General features: G+C 42.8%; 1 protein-coding gene and 1 long non-coding RNA gene across 6 annotated transcripts; one reads left to right on the top strand and one right to left on the bottom strand.

Moving 5' to 3' along the window:
- Window positions 1-1,007: 1,007 nt before the first annotated feature.
- On the top strand, window positions 1,008-10,076 carry LOC134565292 (uncharacterized). Its single transcript, XR_010083860.1, has 2 exons — window positions 1,008-4,613; window positions 5,263-10,076. It is a non-coding gene; the product is annotated as an uncharacterized LOC134565292 (long non-coding RNA).
- A 472-nt stretch (window positions 10,077-10,548) lies between these two features.
- E2F6 (E2F transcription factor 6) lies at window positions 10,549-20,793 on the bottom strand. 5 transcript variants are annotated; one of them, XM_063424769.1, is made up of 7 exons: window positions 20,436-20,793; window positions 16,312-16,360; window positions 14,928-15,144; window positions 14,465-14,623; window positions 13,327-13,441; window positions 11,992-12,145; window positions 10,549-11,275 (listed from the first exon to the last, which is right to left on the bottom strand). In XM_063424769.1, the coding sequence occupies exons 1-7, from the start codon at window positions 20,499-20,501 to the stop codon at window positions 11,214-11,216; spliced, it is 822 nt and encodes a 273-aa protein (XP_063280839.1). In that variant the 5' UTR covers window positions 20,502-20,793; the 3' UTR covers window positions 10,549-11,213. The 5 variants fall into 5 exon arrangements, with proteins under 5 accessions (XP_063280839.1, XP_063280847.1, XP_063280848.1 ...); XM_063424777.1 differs by having other exon boundaries at window positions 20,445-20,793; XM_063424778.1 differs by having other exon boundaries at window positions 10,549-11,279; window positions 20,436-20,792.
- Between the last annotated feature and the right edge of the window lie 512 nt (window positions 20,794-21,305).

Here is a 21,305-nt window from a genome sequence, read left to right as displayed (position 1 = left end):
AAAGTTCCCAGACACTATCTTACAGGCTGGTGTGTGGTTTTACAGAAAATTGCATTAATAAGAAACAGGATGCTGGGAAGAAAAGGCTCGGTAGCCTTTCGATGGGAACACTCAGCAGGATGGAGGCAGAGAGGTAGGTAGCAGACTTAGTGACCTTCCCAGTTAGACAGCTTTTGAGTATTTTTTGAATTATTATTTTGGATTTTGGTGTAAGAACCACTGTAGGCACCTAATCAATCCTTCTTTTGATCCGGCCTTTTGCCATATGTATGCAGGAATTGGCTTGGAAAATGACAGTAGAACCCCAGGCACTGAATGCTCCCTGCAATTAGGGGGAAATGCCAGTAGAAGATGACTTGGATTAGAACAAGCTAAAAAAAGACGATTAGTGCAGAGGTCCTGTGTGCGTCTCTGAATGCCCACATTATGTGTGTCTGCATTAGCACTGTCATTCCTGTGATCTGCTTTTCATCAAGACTTAGCTACTGTTAATTGTGGGGAAACCAAGCCAGTCCAGCTGATACTGGGGTGTAAACAACTTCAGCTGCTGTGCCTGCTCTCAGGGAACTCGCAGGGGCTGTCGGATATGAGTAAGATCTGTGAGTGCATGAGTGAAGACATGGCCTTGCTGTAAGGGTTTAGAGTCTTCGATCATTTTGTATTTAATCAGCTTCAGAGTCAAGGAGGAGGGAACAAAGGGAAGGAAGGGAAGGAAGGGAAGGGAAAGAAGGGAAGGGAAGGGAAGGGAAGGGAAGGGAAGGGAAGGGAAGGGAAGGGAAGGGAAGGGAAGGGAAGGGAAGGGAAGGGAAGGGAAGGGAAGGGAAGGGAAGGGAAGGGAAGGGAAGGGAAGGGAAGGGAAGGGAAGGGAAGGGAAGGGAAGGGAAGGGAAGGGAAGGGAAGGGAAGGGAAGGGAAGGGAAGGGAAGGGAAGGGAAGGGAAGGGAAGGGAAGGGAAGGAAGGAAGGAAGGAAGGAAGGAAGGAAGGAAGGAAGGAAGGAAGGAAGGAAGGAAGGAAAGGGAGAGAAAGAGTGAAAGAAAGAAAGATCTGTTACTGCTTGGAAAAATACAACTTTTTTATCTGTCCTTTGTCCAACATGGACAGTATGTTTAACTACTGTTATTTCTAGACTTGACTGTCAAATAGTAAATGGGATGACTGTGTGAAGAGGGTGGCATAGAGATGATCTTAGTTTTGCCCCAGTCTTTGGTGATGGGGGACAATAATAAAATGAAACACATGGATAAGAAAAATTAGGTATTAGAAGAGGTAATTGAAACCACATTGGAAGAAATCTTGGAAGATTTTGATGTGAGAAAGCTGAAGTTAGTGGGAATTATTAAGGGATGTTTTCATGTACATCCTTTGTAGGAGAATAAAACATTCTGAAGGGTATTATACTATTCCCAAACTAAAAAGGACTCACTTTATGTAGGATAACAATGCCTTATGGGGTGAAATAGGGAGGTAGGTATTAGTTGAATCCTTGAAGATTTGGATTGGTAGGAACTACAAGGACCAGTCCTGGTCCCTCATGTTTAACTTTTTGAAATTGAAACCTTTTTGTTTACCAGCATGAAAGCCAGGACTGTGCTGCTGATGCTGGCTGTTTGCAGAAGACAACATAATAGAGAGTTGAGGCTTTTGGGATTGCTTGGAAGATCTGGATCAGCTCAATGATGGGAGTGATAGAAACAGGACATTATTAAATGGTATAATCTATAGAGGGAGTGCCCTTGGGCACTAGTAAGAAATTCTGATGTGATGTGGGAACTTACCACTTGGAAATAGCTGAGGAGAAGTACTTCAGGCTTACTAGCTTATAAGAATGTGGAATTAAAAAGTATAAATGGTATTGTAAAATTTAACAAAGATACTCAAGTGAGATAGGATAGGGCAAGATCAAGTGAAAACACTGGGACATAAATAGTTCCATTCATCTGATTGGAGAAGAGGAACTGAAAATGGGAATTTGGCAGAGATAAAGAACAAAGCAGCCTGGTTTACGTGAGGTGGCTTGAATAACTCAGGGGTTTTTTTTGGAGTTGGGAGCCCTCAATGTCATTTTCAGCTCTTGTGCGGCTGCAGACATAAGGGTTTGTAAGAAGCATAGGGTAGTCTGGATGAAGATTATCACACTATTTCATGATCAGTTAAAGACTTGGTGGAAGTTGCATTTTTGTTCAAGAACTGCAGTGAATGTAATAAAAATCAGCAAAGTTTGGATATAACCAAACTGGCTGCTTTTCCTTGCTGAAAGAAAACAACCTGAAGGTTATTCCTTTGTGTGAACCATTAAATGTTAAGTTTTAATCCGATGTAGAATATTTGTTTTGGGTGCTTGAAAGAATGTCATAGGATATAGGATATACTTAGGATGAGGAAATCCTACTTTTGTCCAAGGGAACTTGAAGCAGAATTCTACTTCTTAGAAAGCTGTCCATGGACTCGGTATCCATGAAGCAGGATAAAGGGGAAATTCTTCCTCACATTGAAGCTGCTGACCTGCACAAAGGCATCAAGTTTGTTGGGTCAGCGAGGGGGAGCATGAGAATCACAATTTCCTACTCTGGGAACCAGCCTGCTCCTTTGGGAGGTGTGTCCCCATCCCTCACAACTGGGACAAAATCAAAGTGGTCACAGGAAGGACTGAGCATAGTCCACCTCAACAGAGCCTCTGTTAATGGGTCTCTGCTATCCAAGTAAATTCTCTGATCATTGAGCTGTTGGGTAACTGGGGACTTTCCTTCAACACAGTTTATCCCCTTTGTTTTTTTCCAGCCAAAACTATTCAGCAAATTTGAAGCAAATAGTTTTGACATGACTGAAACCACATTTTTCGGGTTTCCTATTAAAAGAAATGTATAAATAATCCAACTCTAACTATTACCTCTTTTAAAATCCATTATGCTTCTTTTCCACATAAATTAAAACTTTTTCTAAATTAGTAATTGTAATTAAATCTAATAGTCTGACCCATCTACCCAGCCAGGGTAGTAAATTAGGGCTCCTTACTTATGCTGTTGTGGAGTGCACAAGCTGTTTTATAGCACTTACACCTAATGCTTACTTCTTCCTCATATTTTCCTTTGTTTTTCAGCCCCTTTCATCCTATCAGTTTCAACAGTTGATCCCTGTAGGAGAGGGAACTCTATTGCATTTTCATGACTTTCTAGTCAACTAATTTAAATTAATAAAAAAACCCCACTTTTTGCAGTGAGCCTAGTGCTAACTTGTTGATAGTTTAAATAGATTATGCCATTCCACTATATATAAGCTAAATTATTGGAAAGAAATGAAGGAATAAAAGGATATAACTAGATGTAGTTTTAAATAGTGTTAAAATTATTCATTCAGAACAAGGGGGATTGGAACCTGATTATCATCAAGGTCCTTTGTAACCTAAACCATTCTATGAATCCATGACTGTATCATTTCTGGTCAGCTCTCCTGGACCTTGTAGCATTCCAGCATTGCACCTCATCTTTCCAACTGGTAGTGTCCAAATACTCTCCACGGCAAGCAGCTCTGATGCATTGTTGCAGCATTTCTCAAGACTGTTGGGTGCCGTGTGTGATTTGCAGCTGGTCAGGAATGTGAGCTGGTGGTTCGGTGCTCCAGGAGCTGTGGAAGGATGGTTGCAGACATCCCTCTAGTGGCCCCACAGCCTCTAGGACGCCGGTAGCAGTTCTGGCATCCCTGCGCTCACCAGGGGCAGATGTGCTCCTCTGTGGAGCTGCGTCCCCTGTGGGGCTGAGGAGCTGTCTGACACACACAGATAAGAAGAAATGGAAGAGAATTTCGCCCTTTTTCTATTTCACCAAAGTTTCCCTGGAAACTCTGCACCAGTTCAGGACGTCTAGAGTGTTTGCTCCTCACAAGCCTTGATACTGGAAGGCTGAACCCATTTCACTGGCCACTGTAAAACACAGGTACTGGGAGGTGATATGAAGGAAGGGTTAATCCTGTCTGTAAGTTTTTTAAAATGTCAGTTTATTTAACCTAGAGAGAGAACAATTTTGTCATCATTGAAAAAAAGGCAAATTATACTTGAAGATTAATTAAATGTTTCAGATCTTCTTCTCTCTTTAATACAAGACCAATAGAATACCAAAGGGCAAAAAAAACAAACCCCAAAGTATATGTAAAATAAACATAAGGAACACTTCTTTGTACATCTGTACACTTAGGCTTCTCAACTGATAATGTCAATAAGATGCTAATTATGTTTATGTGTTTGGAACATTGCATTTATTTTGCTTTTTAATTTGTTAAAGGACGTGCAGTAAAAATGTGAGCCCTGGGATAGCACCTTTAAAGACAGTGGAGAGGTCTCCAGCACTGTCTTCAGAAAGGATGCTGTCCCAGGGCACCCACTGTGATTACTTCATGGAGCACAGCAAGTCTGGGATTGCCCTTCCTGGTGCTGGACAGGCATCCTGGGGAAGCTGCACACTCAGGAGTCACTGCAGAGCAGAACTGAGCAGAGTCTGCAAGGGAGATCAAGACAGGCCCCCCTTTTTGCAAATGGCACAGCAGAGGAATGATTTGTTCCAGAGGCAGCAAGCGGCCTGACAGCAGCAGGATGTAGTGTTGAAAGGAATATGGATTTATAAGTAAGTAAAACTGTCTTTAAAGGACAGCCCACACTGGGATTTTCTCTGTATGGAAACAGAACCTACAGCTCTCATCCTTCTGATAATGGTAGCTCTGTATCTCAGTAATTCACCTGTACTACCACTATTACCATTATGAATCCATTATTACTTTTAAGTAAGAATTACCTATACAAAAATATCAAAGTGCAACAATTAAGTAAATTATACTTCAATTAAGTAAAAATATACTACAATTAAGTAAATTATACTTCAAGCTGAACTCAGGTCCATTTCAAAGCCACCATTTGCTGTCGATAAAGCACATGGCTGAATGAATATTTCTAGTTGAACACTGATTTTGTTAAACTGATTGGAAGCAATCAAATGAACATACACCACCATCCTGATCAGGTTTTGATTTCAAAGGTGGTAAAAAAGTTTTTAAGTTGCATTAGGGAGATTTTTTCCCTTTAGCTCTGTATCATTTTCCCTCCAAATCATAAAGGCTGTTTTGCAGACTTCCCTCCTTACACCCTAAAAATAGCTCCATGTGTCAATTTGAGAGATGGACAATTGGCATAAAGTCAGCAGAGAGAGCATAAATGCCTGAGAGGTTTTTAGGCGACATCTATGTAAACAATTGCTGTTGTCTTGTTTTCATTTCCAGGCAACTGATCCTCAGAGACACATACACAGAATACAGACAATATCTGGACAACCTTCCAACCCCTTCTTTACAAGCAGTTTATGCTTTCTCCATGTATAAAGGAAGGGTATTTTACAGACTGGGAATAAAGTATGTCTTGATTGGGAGATACTTGTTTTAAAGAGTCTAATCATCACCTAATGTCACAAATTTAAATCCTTTTGGAAAGAAGTAAGATTTCTGTGCTTAACCTGCAGTAAACTTTTAATACAGTCTAGAGTATTTCAGACTGGGGAAACACATAATTAATCAATAAATACACATTAATCCACATTTGCCTCTTGTGCTGCTCAGTGGCTCAGGGTTGTCAATGTTTTTGATACTTTCCACACAACTCAAAACTACTGATCTCTGCATGGAGACTGACAGTCAATGTGTCAATTTTAGCAATTTGTTTTTATCCCTTTGTTCAGTTCTTTAAGATGAATCTGCAATTAAGTCTTTTTTATCTCAAAAGAAAGGCAATGCTAATGTTTTCACAGTATTTTGCTTTCACTTTGCTTTATTTTAACCTCTAATCACAGGAAGAATTAATCGTATATCTCTATATTTTCCTCATTAATATTCTCCCAGCATAGGATAATACTGCATGATTTCAAATGTATTTGTTTTCTCTTCAGCTGAATAAATACAGAAATAATATCTTTCAATAGCTTCTTGTCAGCCTGAAGGCTTGCACATGATGCTGGGCAGTGAAGGTTGAAGCTGTTTACAAACCAGGGAGATTTTTTTGTGAGAAATTATTTATTACACAAAGTATTACTGGCATTGATGGTGAGAACATTGCTTGGTAAAAAAGGTTCTTTAATGATCTGTGGGGAGTTGCATTATCAAGTAAATCACAGTTCTCAGCTCCTGACTGAATTCTGTGCAGCTTTCTTTAGTGTAGAGGATGGAGGCACTGAGTGGATATTGTCCTGGTTTTGTAGGTGTTTTAGGGATTGTGAAAAGATCACAACTAACTTCTGGGAAGCTTGATTTGATCCTTGAATGCCCAGCTAGCAGCAGAGTGTCTGCTGTTGCTCACAAAACTCAAGTAGCTGCAGTACGGTCAGGAAGAAATGGTCTGAAGGTTCATGATTCTCATCCCAGGAAAATAGGAGTGAATTCATTCATTTGTTGGTTCATTCATTCTACATCCAATTTATTTCCTGGATACTCCAGAGCAAGAGCAGAGGCAGAGCACAACTTAGCAATGCGACTGGCAGAAGACAATCTCATCATTTGCAAGGGTGAATCTTACCAATAACATGAGAGATAATGAACTTTTGTTCTTTTCAAAATGGCATTAATGCCTCCCCTCATTCCAGATGCCACACCAAAATTTTACCACTTGCAATATTTAGTAGAATCCCCTTTAAGACTTTGTTATCCAAATGAATTCTGAAATGTTTTTACTGCACTTTGAACTTTTATTTTCACATTTGGAATTTAACACTTTTAATGTCAAGATCACAGTTTGTGCACACAAATGTTATCCACTGCGCTCCAGGAGAGCTCAAAGGGTTTCACTTAGGACTGGTGCTTATAGGGCCACAACAGAGTTGGCTTTAGTCACAGTCATTTTCCATCCTGGCCGCAATTCAGGTCAGTAACTTTCTTTGAAAGTTTGATAACAAAAATATTATTCCACTTAGGTTATTATTCAGGCAACATAAATAAGCTTCCAAGGCTGTTCATTAAAACACAGGGGCTTGGTAGACAGCAAAGGTTTCTGGGAGAAGAGAGTGGTTTTGACAAGCTCAAGAGGAGCTCAGCCAGCTGCTGTTTGTCAAGGCTAAGGCCTAATGAGCATTTTTGAGATCAGTGTGGCCAGGATGGGGGACACATACTCCCACAGTGGCCTAATAGAAGTCAATAAAAAAAGAGTTGCGATGTACTGAGCTTGGACCTTTGAATTTGCTGTTACAGCTTCTAGGATCATCTTCTGTAACCCCATCCCTTAATCCAAAGGCAATTGCAAACGCCACCTCATTCATGGACCACACGGTGAGACGCTTCTGTGAGCCCATATTCACATGGTGGGTGTCTGGAGAGGCCAGCTCCAGGCCCTCACTGTCACCTCCAGGGGGTGGCAGGGAAGGAAGGAACCAGGGATGCCATTCATGGACAGAACCAGGCTGCCCTTCCTCTGCAAACATCACTAAATTTCCTCTGAAACACAGATAGTGCTTTTTGACCAACAAGTATCCTTCAGTAAACATCTACAAACAGTGAGAAGCCTCCTCTAGATTTATATAACCTACACAACCAAGTGTAGTTCATATGAGTTTAGCCTCAATGCACTTCTCACAAGTTACCGAGGCGGATCAGAAGTGGAACCCAAACCAGCAGATTTGTGTTTGGGATAAACCCTGCAGCAGTTCCTGTGGTCCCAGCAGGGTGCAGGGCCAGCCCATGCACCAGCACCACTGAACACAAGGGTTCAGAGCTTGCAGCCAGCCCCAGCACACGGGGAGCACCTCAGGGCCTGGCCAGCAGGTGAACTCTGCCACTGACAAGCTAAAGTGACTTTTGAAATCAGTGTTATGCTGATAAATGAGGCTCTTCACACACACCAAAAACATCATTCAAAATAAAGAAAATTGCTGGCTCTCAAATGCTTTCCAACAGACAATAATTTGCAGGAATCTTCTCTCTTCTTTAAAAATCATTATTTAAAACTGTAGTTCACATCTGAAAACTGTGACTTCCCACACCAAATAAGGGCTGAACTGGCAACCTGCAGCGCTTTTCCCAGTAAGAATCAGCATAACCAGGCATTTCCTAATTATGGATCCTGGCTATTGCTGCTGCTGATTAATGTATTCAGATGCTTAAGCAATTCTTATTGAAGGGAAGACAAAAAGAGTATTAGAAATTTTTAATTTATTAGAGCCCTCAAATAGCCAAGAGAGCTTCTTACACATACAAATGTACTGAACACGAACAGATACGGACTCAACAAAAATAATAATCTCTCAGAAAAATATCAAGCATTATTATACAAATCCAGAGTAAGGTCCTGTCACATTTACAAGTGAGCTTGTAACTTGTGTGTAAGTTCAGCATCGCTCAGGAGTTTTTCAAGTCCAAGTTGTATCTTTTCAGCTAGTTAGTGCACTGAGCTTATACAGTGCATTGTTTTCCAGCATCACCAATGGGTAATACCGTACATAACCAAATAGTAAAAGCAGTGGTTTCATTGTCAAGTCCATTCATTCCACTGAAGGTGCACTATTAAAACAACAGACGCATTTAATAAAATAATAATAGTGTAATTGTTATATTACAGCTTCTTCCATTTCACTGTGACAATTGTGTTGCTAAAAAAGTAATTATACTGCTAGAAAACCTGTACAAATGAGTGAGGAAAAACAATCACTACAGATTTGTTGAAAATGAAAAATCTTGATGTTTCATTTAAATGAATTGTTCCACTGTTGAAGACAGACTTCTACACTTTTTTAAGATGGCTATTTTGTAAAAATATACTTCCTTACTCTATAGATAAGGTAGGTAATGGCTGAGTTAGAGCATAGGTTTAGATTAAATATCAGGAAGAAATTCTTTATTATGAGGCTGGAGAGGCACGGGAACAGGATGCCAGGAAAAGCTGTGGATGCCTTATCCTCTCTGGAAGGCCAGGTTGGATAGGGCTTTAAGCAACCAGGATGAGAGGAAACGGCCTCGAGCTGCACCAGGGGAGATTCAGGCTGGACAAGGAAGAATTTCTTCACTGAAAGAACTGTGAAGCACTGGAGCAGGCTGCCCAGGGAGGTGGCAGTCACCATCCCTGGAGGAGTTCAGGGAATGATTGCATCTGACACCCAGTGCTGTGGTCTAGCTGGTGCAGTGGTGTTTGGTCAAAGGCTGGAGTTGATGGTCTGGGAGGTCTTCCCAACTTAAATAATTCTGTGATGCAGGGGAAGGAATCCCTGCCCAAAGCAGGGGGTTTGGAACTATGTGATCTTTAAGGTCCATTCCAAGCCTAACCATTCTAGGATTTTATGATCATGGAACAAAAACCCACCCCAACATGAAGCATTCAGAATTAGTGTTGGAAATTTTTACAGGTTTTATGGCAAACATTGTCCTGTGCTGTTGAACTAGTGTAGGGAGAATCAATGCTTCTCTTTGGCAAAGACCTCCCCACCCACCAAAACAGACCAGCCATGTAAAACATCAAATAGAGAGATTGATATCTGAGAAGATACCAGTCACTGAAGGAACAGAACATCCTTCCTCTGCAAAAAACAAAAAGCTTTCTTACTTTTAACCCTCACCCCCAGCGTCACGGGAGGGGCACCTTCCTCATTTGTACCATGTTCTATGTATTAATTGTGCTCTCACTTTGCTTTTATTTATCACAGCTCAGCTTGTAGTTTGAATTTCATAGGCAGAAAAATAGTATCCTATACTGAAGTTCTGTATTTGCAGCCAGGAGTTGGTAGGACATACATAAAAATTCAAGATTGCTTTCTGAGACAAGTTTGCACTTGGCATTTTTTCCACAATTCACATTGCGTACTAATATTTTGCAGAATTAGGGAACCTTGTGGAAAACTGAATTAACTCTCAATCTCTATTTAGGTGTATTTACACTCATCAGTGTCACCTGTGCCACCTTATTTGTATTGTAGAACACAGGGCATTTAATTTAACTGCTTCTGTCTAAAATAGAAGAATGCTTCTGTCTGTAGAATTGTGTAGAACACTCAAGGGTTAATTAGCTTTGATGCTCTCACTTGTGAGAAGATTTATAGTTGTCAATACTATGAGATCAGGAAAACAAGGACTTGCACTTCCCATTTAAAACCAAACCTGCCAACCCACCACACCCCTACAGAAACCTCTGGTGTACAGTTTGATACTGGGATGAGGTGAGCCCAAGGGACAGCATTTGTTCAGTGACTGTTCACTCCCAGAATCCAGATTAAAAAATCCAGAATCCAAATTCCATAGCTTTGTATTACAGACATAGTCCTAAAGTATTTAAGGTATTTTTGCAAGTTGAGCCATAAAGATGTCATGATATTTGGCTAAAGCTCTGCTCTGCATAAACTCCAGAAACTGAAAGGGACCAACTGAAGTAGTTATCGATCATTCTTCTGAAAATTGCTACAGTACTGTGCATCACAAAATCCAGATCTAAGTGTTATATCTGACATCACCATGTAAAACAGATTTTAAAACTTCACGATTTAAAATATTTGTGGTTACTCAGTGAATTGCAGCAAAGGTAACCCCACATGTTTCATTAGACTATTTCATATTTTTGTAAGCTTATTTTATTGCTTTGCTGTACAAAGGCAGAAATGCAAACCATCTCAATAAATGTACATCAGTAACTACCTAGAAATGATACAAGTATGTACACAAAGCCCAACTGTTTCACTTCAGTGTTGATACCATAGTTCAAGTAGAGCTGGATGCAAACAGCACCTACATCCCATAAGGCATAACTCTCAGGATATTTCACCTTGTCCTTTATAGCAAAGGCTTCCAATACACCAGTTCTTTGTTATACTTGCGTTTGACAATCCTGCTTTGTAGTGCAGCCTCAGAACTGGAAAGTGCATTTCTTCATTTTGTACATTCTCACACAGATTGTGGACCGTTCCAGACACAGTTCTCCAACCTTCCTTTTTGGAAGTAATTGATTATCTATGTTTTCTGTCCATTGAAATGATAAGGTAAAAATACTGTTTCCCCTAAGTTCTGTAGGTCACATGCGATTAAGAAAACAAAACTGCCAAATGGCAACTCCAGAAACTGTTGTCTTTTGACCTGGGAAGACACGCAATCCTGTGAAAGCACTGAACCAATCCACTGCTGGTGTCTAACAACACTTTGGAACATTTCTGGTTACCAAGTTTGCAGATCCAAGCAGCTTTGGAAAAGCCCTATCACATCGATATTTACATCCTGTATTAGATTTTTGTGTTGTAATTAATCTGGCATCTCAAATGGTTTTTTCTCTTCCATCGGAGATCTTACTTTAAAAGGAAAGTAAAAAGGAATACAATTAATTGTAGAAAATACAATTCTGAGTTATTTCACAAGCAAAATGAAGTAAAAAAATGCCTAGGATGAAAAAGTCAACTCTTCCCTTCACCTACAAAGCAGCACTTCTAAAAATAATTTCTCTCTTTGTGTTCTGAGCCACTGCAATTCCTGCCACATTTGTTTTGAGGCCACAACATCCTGCAGCACTAGGGTTCTTCAGAGTCTCTATTTAATCCAATCTTGTTTTAGGAGATTAAAATAGTACGTCCCCTCTTCTCTCTGCCCTCCCTCAGGGCAGGAATGAGCAGCAGTAGAGTAGCCTTTAAAACAGCATCATAACTCTCATGGCAGCAATCTCAGCTGAGCAGGACTCTGCAGTGCAGCAGCTGAGAGCTGGCAGAGGCTGCTCCATCCGTGGAGAGCAGCTCCAACAGGAAACCAGCAAAGAGCGAAGGAAGGCAAAGGCCAGGGAACAAGAGCGCCTTGCTCTGCGAGCACGTGCCCGACTCTGAGCTCCTGCTGCTGTGAGGTAACACAACAGCACAGACTCCTCTGCCAGGCACTTCCCATACTCCCACACATCCTGGCCCACAAACTGTGAAAATCAGCCTTGTTCAACAGTACAGCTTACAACTTCATCAGAATGATACAACAACCTTAAAAAACCTGCGTGTGGGTAAAAATGTAAAAGGAGGACGTTACCTTCATCAGGATAAAATGATATCTCAGTTTCATTTTCACTAGTGACAGTATCCATATCTTCACAAGTTTTGGCTCCTGGCTTCTCTTTTTCCACCTCACACAGATACACATTAATGGGTCCTTTTGTGCTCTTCACATGTACTTCTATGTGATCCTGTAAAACAGCAACTTGCATATAATCCAAAGAACAAATCCTACATATTCTTTATCTATTTTTGCACATATTTTAAAGACAATAGATTAAGAACAGAACAAATACAGAAATGATGTAAATATTTAAAATTGTGTTACTACTTCCACATAAATCATGATGATTACATACATTTATTATGCAGAATTAAGCTAACAAGCTTTCATTTTTGATGAATGTGCACTTAAGTATTTGTTTGGTCTTTCTACTGATCTTCAGATATATGATCAAGACTTACTCTATGTTATGTAAAAACTTGACAAAACAGTCCCATAAATCAGACAACAAACTTGAGTAGATAGCTTTAATTACATGGTAAAGCAACTAATCCCTATTGCTTCTACTGCTTTCCTTCAGCAGACATCAGACTGCAAGACACAGAGCAAATAAATCTTAATGCACAATGGAGGAAATATTCTGTTCTAATGCACTTTTAAAATTCTGCCTTTTTATTGCTTCAGGAGGCATTTGGAATTGTATCTTTTTCATCTCCACTGGATGAGAGACAGCTCCTTTAACCAGGGATATTACCGGTGATCTTTTGGTTCATCTCCTTTTCCTAAGATATCCCCACCTTTCTGTCCCCACAACAAGGCAACTTCGATGACTATGCAGTTGGGAAGATTATCAAAAATGCTCATGCAAAAAAAAAGAAAATCAAATGCAAGTTCTGTTTGTTATCTTAGGCTGCCTTCCAGGACTTGCCCTCTTAGAGGGCAAATCTCCCAACAGTGGGTTCCCAGCACAGGCTGGGTGCAGGGGGCAAAGGTCTGTCTCCTCTGTGAGATGAGGACGCAGCCTCGTGGGGTGAGGCACAGCCCCACTCCATGAAAAATCTCTCTAGATATGATCAACCAGAGGGACAAAATGGTTTCTTTTTCTAACCATACTGTACCTCGCAAAACCAGGTAACTAAAGCTCAGATACATTTATGGGTTAATAATTTAGGCAAAAAGGAAAATACAGCAAGTAAGTTTGTAAGAATTTAGTTTCTATTATCCCTGCAGCGCTGTTTAGTGGAACACAAGAACAATCAACTACCACTATCTGCATGACAAAGAAACTGGAAGTCAATCACTGACTGCTGCTGCAGAAAATCAAATGTGAGAACTTTTGTTCCTTTAGGAGAAATGTATAAAACTTACGTCTTTAGGAACTGGTATTTCCAATTTGGTTTCCTCTGGAGCTTTGATTGCGATCACAATCTGTTCCTGAAATGCCTGAATGCTTCGGATATCTTGGTATGTCACATAAGCTAGTGTATACATTGGTCAAGGAATCTGTACAGTAATCTGCTAATGGGCAGAAGCAAAGAGTGCCATGTCAAGGTATGTTGAGGCAGAATACCAACTTCAGAAAGTTGGTCAATAATTCAGCAGAGGTTAATATTAGCTTTGGAAAATGAACTATCAGCTAATGGTAGAAAAATACTTTTCTGTATTTCCAGGAAGGAAAAAAAACCTTTTAAAAATATACTCAATGGTATATAAAAACCCAAACAGTTTTCATAGATGTCATAGGTCTACAAAGCAGGGGGAATACTGTTCTTAAGAAACTACATTCTATTTTTAATAGAATGAAAATAATTTCCTGAGACACTATAAAACTATTTTCTTAACCAGTCAGGTGTAAAGAAAATAAGCACATTTGTGCACACACCTTAACATCCTGCCAAACAAGGGAGCTAAATAATATTTTACTGTAACCGAAAGCCAAAATTCAATCTTTATGCCATGTATTAAAATAAGTCTCTTTTCTATTGTTAAAACCCTTCTGAAAGTCAGAACTGCATGGCAATCTCTTTCAAGAGAGAAGAGTATTAGGACACAACCAACATACCATTTTATCTCCTTGGTGACAGGACATTGGGACTCCATTCTGAGTCCTCTTTGTCACCCTGCTAAGCAGCCTGAGCTCACTGCTAGGTCAAGACCTGCCCCTGAGACCACTCAAACGGAGAGAACAGTGTCAGTACCCTGTGACAGGGCACTAACAGGGTGGTGTCAGGGTACTGACACTACTGCCCCACTTCACTCTTCTGCAGCGGAAAGGTCACACGAACAGCACTCCCCTGAGGACAGGCTAGCCTGTCCATGATACTGCAAAGCAAGGCACACGACTGGCATTCTCAAATACGAAACAATCAAGAAGTTTGCTATTATAAAACACATTATCAAGCAGTACTGCATACCTGTGGTATCAGTCTACCCTTCTTACTCACAGATATGCGAGTATGTCCAACCAAAACCACGTGTTAAAATAATGCAAGAGCTGAAAGGATATTTTGCATTTTCTTTGTCATCTATTAGTTCAAATATCTGATGAGCACAATTCTTGATCAATTCATCCAGAGCTTCTTCCATGGCTGATAAGTCAGAAAGTTCATCTCTAAGGTTTTGCTGTTGTGGTGCTTTTCCAACAACTTGGTCAAGATTGTTACCTCTAGAAGAATACGAAAGTTGTCCAGCACGTTTGTATAAATAAACGCCTGTTTATTAAACATCAAGTATACTAACAGAAAACAGTAAGGAACTCCTTTATTCTGCTGAAATATGCTTCCATGTACTTCTGCACTTGATACTTGTTAACACACTAGGTAATTCACACAGCATAAGGAAACTGAAAGTAAAATATTATCCATGAGAAGTAATTTAATATGCTTAAAGATACTCAAAAAGTTATAAACATTACTCAACACTGTTGGGATTTAATGTTACAGAAACTAGAAGTTTCAAAGCCAACTCACATCCACTGGATAAGATTCTTAGATCTTTTTTGGATCAAGTGGATTCCATCCAACACATTGGTGATGTCATACACTCTTCGTTTTCGTACTCCAAGTGTTGTTGCTACTTCATTTAAATCAAGGACACCGTCTGGAGCTTTTTTGAGAAGAGCCATAAATCTTCGTGTCAAAAGCACCAAGGATGCATCAAATCGAGGCCTTTTGCCATTCATAGCTCCTGTAAAGTTTTGGTAAAATATTCAGGGTAAGCTGCTATGTAAGCATGAAGTATTCCTTAAAAAACAACAGTTCTATCTGCTCCATGACACCGCTAGAATATTTTTTCACACCTTTTTGGTCCAGATCTCCCATGTAACCATTAGACACTGTTCAGGAGTCAGCTTGGCTTCAGGACTGCTTCAAGCTGGACATGACCAATCTGTCCTGCAACTGAAGAACTTACTATGTAGACAAACTCTGTTTGCACTATTTGGTCTCAGGGCAAGAGAACTGGTCATTCCAGGGTTTGATTTACTAATGCAAAAAAGATCTACAGCTCCCCTGTGCTACGTGTATCCATCACCAACATATCTGCAGAAACAGCAGAAGTCACTGATCAATAACTGGTGAATGTTATTTATGTAAGCAAAAAGCACAAAAAAGCACCTACTTTTGAGGCACAGAATAGTCATGCTATGCACACACTCATTTGATGCCAGTCAATAAAAGATTGTCAAATTCTGCTGTTACTTGTTTTTTCTCCCATAAAGCAAAGCAGGTATTTCATGTGATCAATCTGTGTCCTTGAGCAATATTCCAGTCTAATGCTTCAAGAAAAGGTGTGTGTGTAAACCAAGTACCCTGGACAAAATTCTACTTCAGCCATCAGTATTCTTCCCAAGATGAATGAGACATCCACTTTTACTCATAACCTATCACACCCATTCCATGGCTGCAGCTTGTGCACTCCTCAGCACAAAGCGACAGGTTCAACAACTCAGTTCTGGACAGTGTCACTGTGAAATGTGTGAAACAACTAACCTGGTAAGAAAATAAACATAAAAAGCCCCAACACTCAGAATTTCACTCAAGTTCATTTCCACATTTATTAACACCAGTTGAAACCCAACATTTGCCAGTATGTTGTTGCAGTTTTCTCTGACTCACTTTTCCTGTGCATTGTTTTCTGTATAGCAATGGGAAGGTATGCTTGCAATAGATCTGAAGAGGAAAAACTACAAAGAATGTACTGCTTCACATCTGTTATTTCTGTTAGCGTTCAGCATTTTTCCCACTCTGCTGATATTAAATAGAATTATACATTTGTCTACAGCATGTAGTTACATTGCAGAAAAACATGACATATTGCAAGATTAATTTTCACACATGACACATAGCAACTTACTTCTCACAAGCTGTGTGTCCTTGTACACATCCAGGTTCATCATTGGTGCCTGAGGAAATAAAAAGGGAAAAAAACAACTGTCATAAAACTATCAAAAATAGTATGTCAAAAAAATACATCTACAGGGGGAGCTTCTTCATAAGAAATACTCAAATTACTTAAGATGTTACAGCCATCACAGTTCTGACAATTTAACAGCTATTACTGTGAAGAAGTGTCACTAGATAGAAGGAATACATGCTCTTCACTTCCTGCCAGAATTTTCAGCCCTTAATCCCAGCACAACTCTGTTTTCAAAAATAGGAAACAGCACTGAACTCGGTCAGGCAAGCTGCAACCTCTCTTGCTTCTTTTATTGCAATTCATGGCCATTTCCTTTCAGTCACTCATCCTGTAAAACTGTGAAATATCTGGCCACCTTTTAAAGTTCTTAACTTGCTTGCATGTGTGGAATGAAACTTGTCAGGGGAAGTTTGGGTTAGATATTCGGAAAATGCTTCTCCTAGAGGGTGGCTGGGCACTGGAACAGGCTCCCCAAGGCAGTGGTCACAGCACCAGCCTGACAGAGTTCAAGAAGCTCTTGGACAATGCTCTCTGGAACATGGTGTGACTCCTGACATTGTCCTGTGCTGGGACAGAAGTTGGACTTGATGATCCTCATGGGTACTTTCCAACTCAGAATATGCTATGATTTTACTGAAGGGCTGCTGTGGCTTAACAAGTTCTCTCAAGAGTTTATTAACAGCCTTCTTGTACTAGTGGGCCTAAATCAGCAACAGCATTCCAAGAGCAATCTAATACATGCCAAGTAAGGAAAAAGAATCACTGCCCTCAATTTACTGTTCTGCTAAGACAGCCTCCTATGCCTCAATGTCAGGGCAGTGCAGGTGCACATTTAGCCCACTGTCCATGAGGACCCCAAGGTCCTTCCAGCAGGGTGGTCCTCCAGTCTGTAGCACTGCAGGGTAAAGGCACAGCTTTAACACTTGATTTTCAACTTCCTGGGTTTATGAGGTGTTAGATGACCCCCTCCTCCAGCCCACATCAACCTCACATCCTCACATCAACATCCATCTATCAACAGGACAGGCCCTGCCAGGCACCCACCAAAGCTGCTCTATCACTCCCCTCCACAAGTGGTCAGGGGAGAGATGTAACAAGAAGTTTGTGAGCTGAGCTAAGGACCAGAAGAGATCACTCCCTGAATATTGTCATGGGCAAAACAGACTCAACTTGGGAATATTAATTAAATTTATTACCAATAAAATCAGAGAAGAATAATGAGAAATAAAATACATCTTAAGAAAACACCTTCCCTGCACCCCTCCAGCCTTCCCAAGCTCTACATCCTCCAAACCAGCAGTGCAGGGAGATGGGAATGGGGATTACATCAGTTCATCAAATATTCTTGCTGCTGTTCAGGGAGGAGAGTTCTTCCTCTACATCAGTGTGGGGTTCCCTCCCACAGAAGACAGCCGCCCAGGAACTTCTCCAGTACGAGTCCATCCTACAGCAATAGTTCACCAACTGCTTCAACGTGCACCACTCTTCCTCAGGGTGCAGAACTTCAGGCACAGCCTGCTCCAGCGTGGGTCAAGGGTCACAGGTCCTACCAGAAAACCTGCTCCAGCATGGGCTCCACTCTCCAAGGGTCCACAGGTCCCTGCTAGGAGCCTGCTTCAGCAAGGGCTTCCCACAAGCTCACAGCCTCCTCTCAGGCATCCACCTGCTCCAGCCTGGGTCTGCTCCATGGGCTGTAGGTGGATCTCTGCGTCCCCACAGTCCTCCATGGGCTGCAGCTGCTCCACCATGTTCTGCACCACAGACTGCTCGACAGACTGCAGGGAGTCTCTGCTCTGGCACCAGGAGCACCTCCTCCTCCTCCTCCTCCTCTTTCTCCACTCACCTTGGTGTCTGCAGAGTTCTTCCTCTCACATATTCTCACTCCACTCTTCTCTGGCTGCAATTACAACTGTATAATAACTTTTGTTTCCCTATTAAATGTTATCACAGAGGTCCTACTACTACCTCTGATTAAATTAGTGACACATCTATCTACCCTGGAGCTGCCTGGCATTAGCCCTACAGGACATGGGGGAAACTTCTGGCAGCTTGTCACAGAAGCCACGCTGCAGCCCCCCAGCTGCTACCAAAACCTGACCATAAAAACCCAATAGAGGGTACACAAGCCCAAGGTTTCCTTTGTTTGGGGTCCCTGCTTCAGCTGCTGTACCAAGACTAAGCTATTTTAAGGATCCAAATGTCTGAGACTCTGCCATGGGAACTTGGGGTCCATCTGGCAAGGGGACCTTGTCTGACTCTGTGTGGGGTGCAGCTGAAAGGGGCCTCGGTCCCAGCTCAGCTGGTGTGAGAGTGACTGACGGGAGTGGCTCTCCAATGGTCACAGAGGGAAATGTCTTTAATATTGTGACCTTTGACACTCCTTGCTAGTTTCAACACTACAACTTTGCAAGCATCATATCTGCATGTCCAGGCACTTCTTATCCTTGTTCTTTAGTCTGTCCTCTATATGTTCCTTTTGCCATGAGGGTCATGATGAAAGGGTCTCCTTACTGATCTCCATCTCTTCAGCTACTCCAGCTTCCAAAGCTGCCTTCCTAAAACTCTCAACTACCCCTTGGCAGAATAAGCTGGAGTCTTGAAAGCTGAGTAAGCTGGAATCTGGGCTCTGTATTTTGCTACTAGCCTTCCTCAATAGTAGGCTCAGGGTCTTGAATATCCCACTGTCAAGAGAACTTCCCAGTCTGATCATTCATGAACCTCTCTGGCAGTCACACTCCCCGTGACAGAGGCTGTCACTGCTGGGACCAAAGTCCCTTCACAATGGACAGCCTCAGTGAGCTACTGGAAGGCCCACCTGACTACTACACACCACACTCATACCATCAGGCCATGTTTCCTCACTGGTACAACCCCAGGTTTCCCACTGCAGAATCTCAGGTATCTCTCCATAAAGCAATTTATTCACAGTGCAGCAATACAGAAACAGCCCAAGGTGGTATCTCCAAAGAGGGATGCACAACAAAGAAACCCCAAAGTTTTATATCCTCGTAATCTACCCAGGGAAATCTTGCTTTTCCCCCGGAGTCCTCTGCTCTCCCCATGTGCCTCCCCATGTGTCTCTCTTCACACCTTGGCAGTGCCACCATCTCTGTGCCCTTTCGTTCTCCAAAGGGTTGGCAGTTCATGGCTTCTGCTGTGTCCCTCAGTGTCCACTCACCTTGTCAGTGCCACCACCTTCCTGCCCTTTGTCATCCCAAGGGTTGGGCACTTCATGGCCTCTTGTCTAAGGATCCCACTCATCTGCTGCCTGCAACCCGCCCTAGATGGGATTCACACCACTATTCCATGGCTCTCACAGGCAGGGCTGTTAATGACCACCACATCTTCGACCTCCATGTTTATAAGAAGCTAATTCAGGAAAGTATCATCGATGGAAAACTCATCTAAATATCTACATAAAAAAGCTGTGCCAAACACCATTTGCTTCTTACAATCATCACTTCAATTACCCACCTAAAAACTTACATGAACTCTTTCACGGTTTTAAGAAAATACTACCAAATAACCTTTTGCCCAACTGACAAGATTAATTAAAAAAATATATATTTAAAGAAGTTTCACAAAATTAAAAGCATGCATCATCAGGGTTAACTAAAAAATGTAACCTTTTATTAAAAAGTTTTACAAAACAAGCTTTTTTGCTAACTACGTCATAGCATTGCTAAAGATCATGGTAACAGCTGCAGGTAAGATGTTCACAGATGTTAAGAGAAGAAAACACATTATAGTCCCCTTTTCTCATACTTACCTACAACATATTTAGCGCGATTGAGAGGCTATAAGTAACACAGGCAAGAAAAACCATCCCTTTGCACCCTATCACCTTTCCCAGGAATGCTGCCCCAACGCCACGAGGGAGGGAAGCACCCCAAGGCTCCTTTCGGGTACCACGCTGCCCGGCCCGCCGCACCGTTCCCGCCCAGAGCCGTAGGACGGGCTTTCGGCGCCTCCTCACCAGCCCCGCGGCAGGCGCAGCTGCAGCGCCGTCCCGCCCTCTCCGCAGCCACCGGCAGCGCCGCCCCGCGCCGCCCGCCATGTACCTCACTCACACGCAGCGTGTCCGGCTGCAGCGGCCTCAGGCGCTCCCACCTGTCGGGCCCGGCCATATCCGCCCGGCCCCCCTCCTTGCCCCGGCCCGCTCCGAGGCGCGGCGCCGGAGGAGCGGGGGCGCACGGACGCCCTCACGCCGAGGCTCCGAGCCGCCGCCGGGCGCGGGGCGCCGCGGGGCCGCTCCCGCCCTCGCCGCTGCCCATCATGGCCGCCGTTCCCGCGCGCCGCTGAGGCGGCGGCCGGGGCGGGAACGAGCGGGGCCCGCGCACGCGCCCTCCCCTCCGCCGCCGGGGCGCGCGCGGCGCCGCTGCTTCTCCCGCGGTTACCCATCGGCCCCCGCGGCGCCTTCCCGCCCGCCCGGGCTTCTCCCGGCTTCTCCCGCCCCGCGCCGGGCCCCGCCCCGCCGCCCGCCGGCGGGAATGCGCCGAAGGAGCCGCTCTCCTCTGCCCCCAGGAGCCTGTCACACCGGGGGAGGAGGCCGTCTGCTCCCGTCGCAGTCCTCGTCCTCGCCTTTGCGACAGCGGGAGCGCACTGAGCACTGCAGCGGCCAGCGTGGGTTACGGGGAGGAATCACAGAATACGCTAAATTGGAAGGGACCCACATGGATCGTCGAGTCCAGCTCCTGGCTCTGCACAGGACGCCTCAAGAGTCACATCATGTGCCCAAGAATGTCAGCCAAATGCTTCTTGAGGTTAGGCTGCTGGTGTGATCACTTCCTTCGGGAGCCTGTTCAGTGCCCAACCATCCTCTGGGTGAAGAACCATGTTCTAGTACCCAGCCTAAACCTGCCCTCACACAACTTCAGGCTGTTTCCTCCGGTCATGTTCCCGGTCCCCAAAGAGAAGCGTCTGCTCAACCT

Source organism: Prinia subflava, chromosome 2, assembly GCF_021018805.1.
Source record: "Prinia subflava isolate CZ2003 ecotype Zambia chromosome 2, Cam_Psub_1.2, whole genome shotgun sequence".
NCBI lineage: Eukaryota > Metazoa > Chordata > Aves > Passeriformes > Cisticolidae > Prinia > Prinia subflava.
The sequence above is the reverse complement of the archived record's forward strand: the minus strand, read 5'-3'. Positions and strand labels throughout refer to the sequence as shown.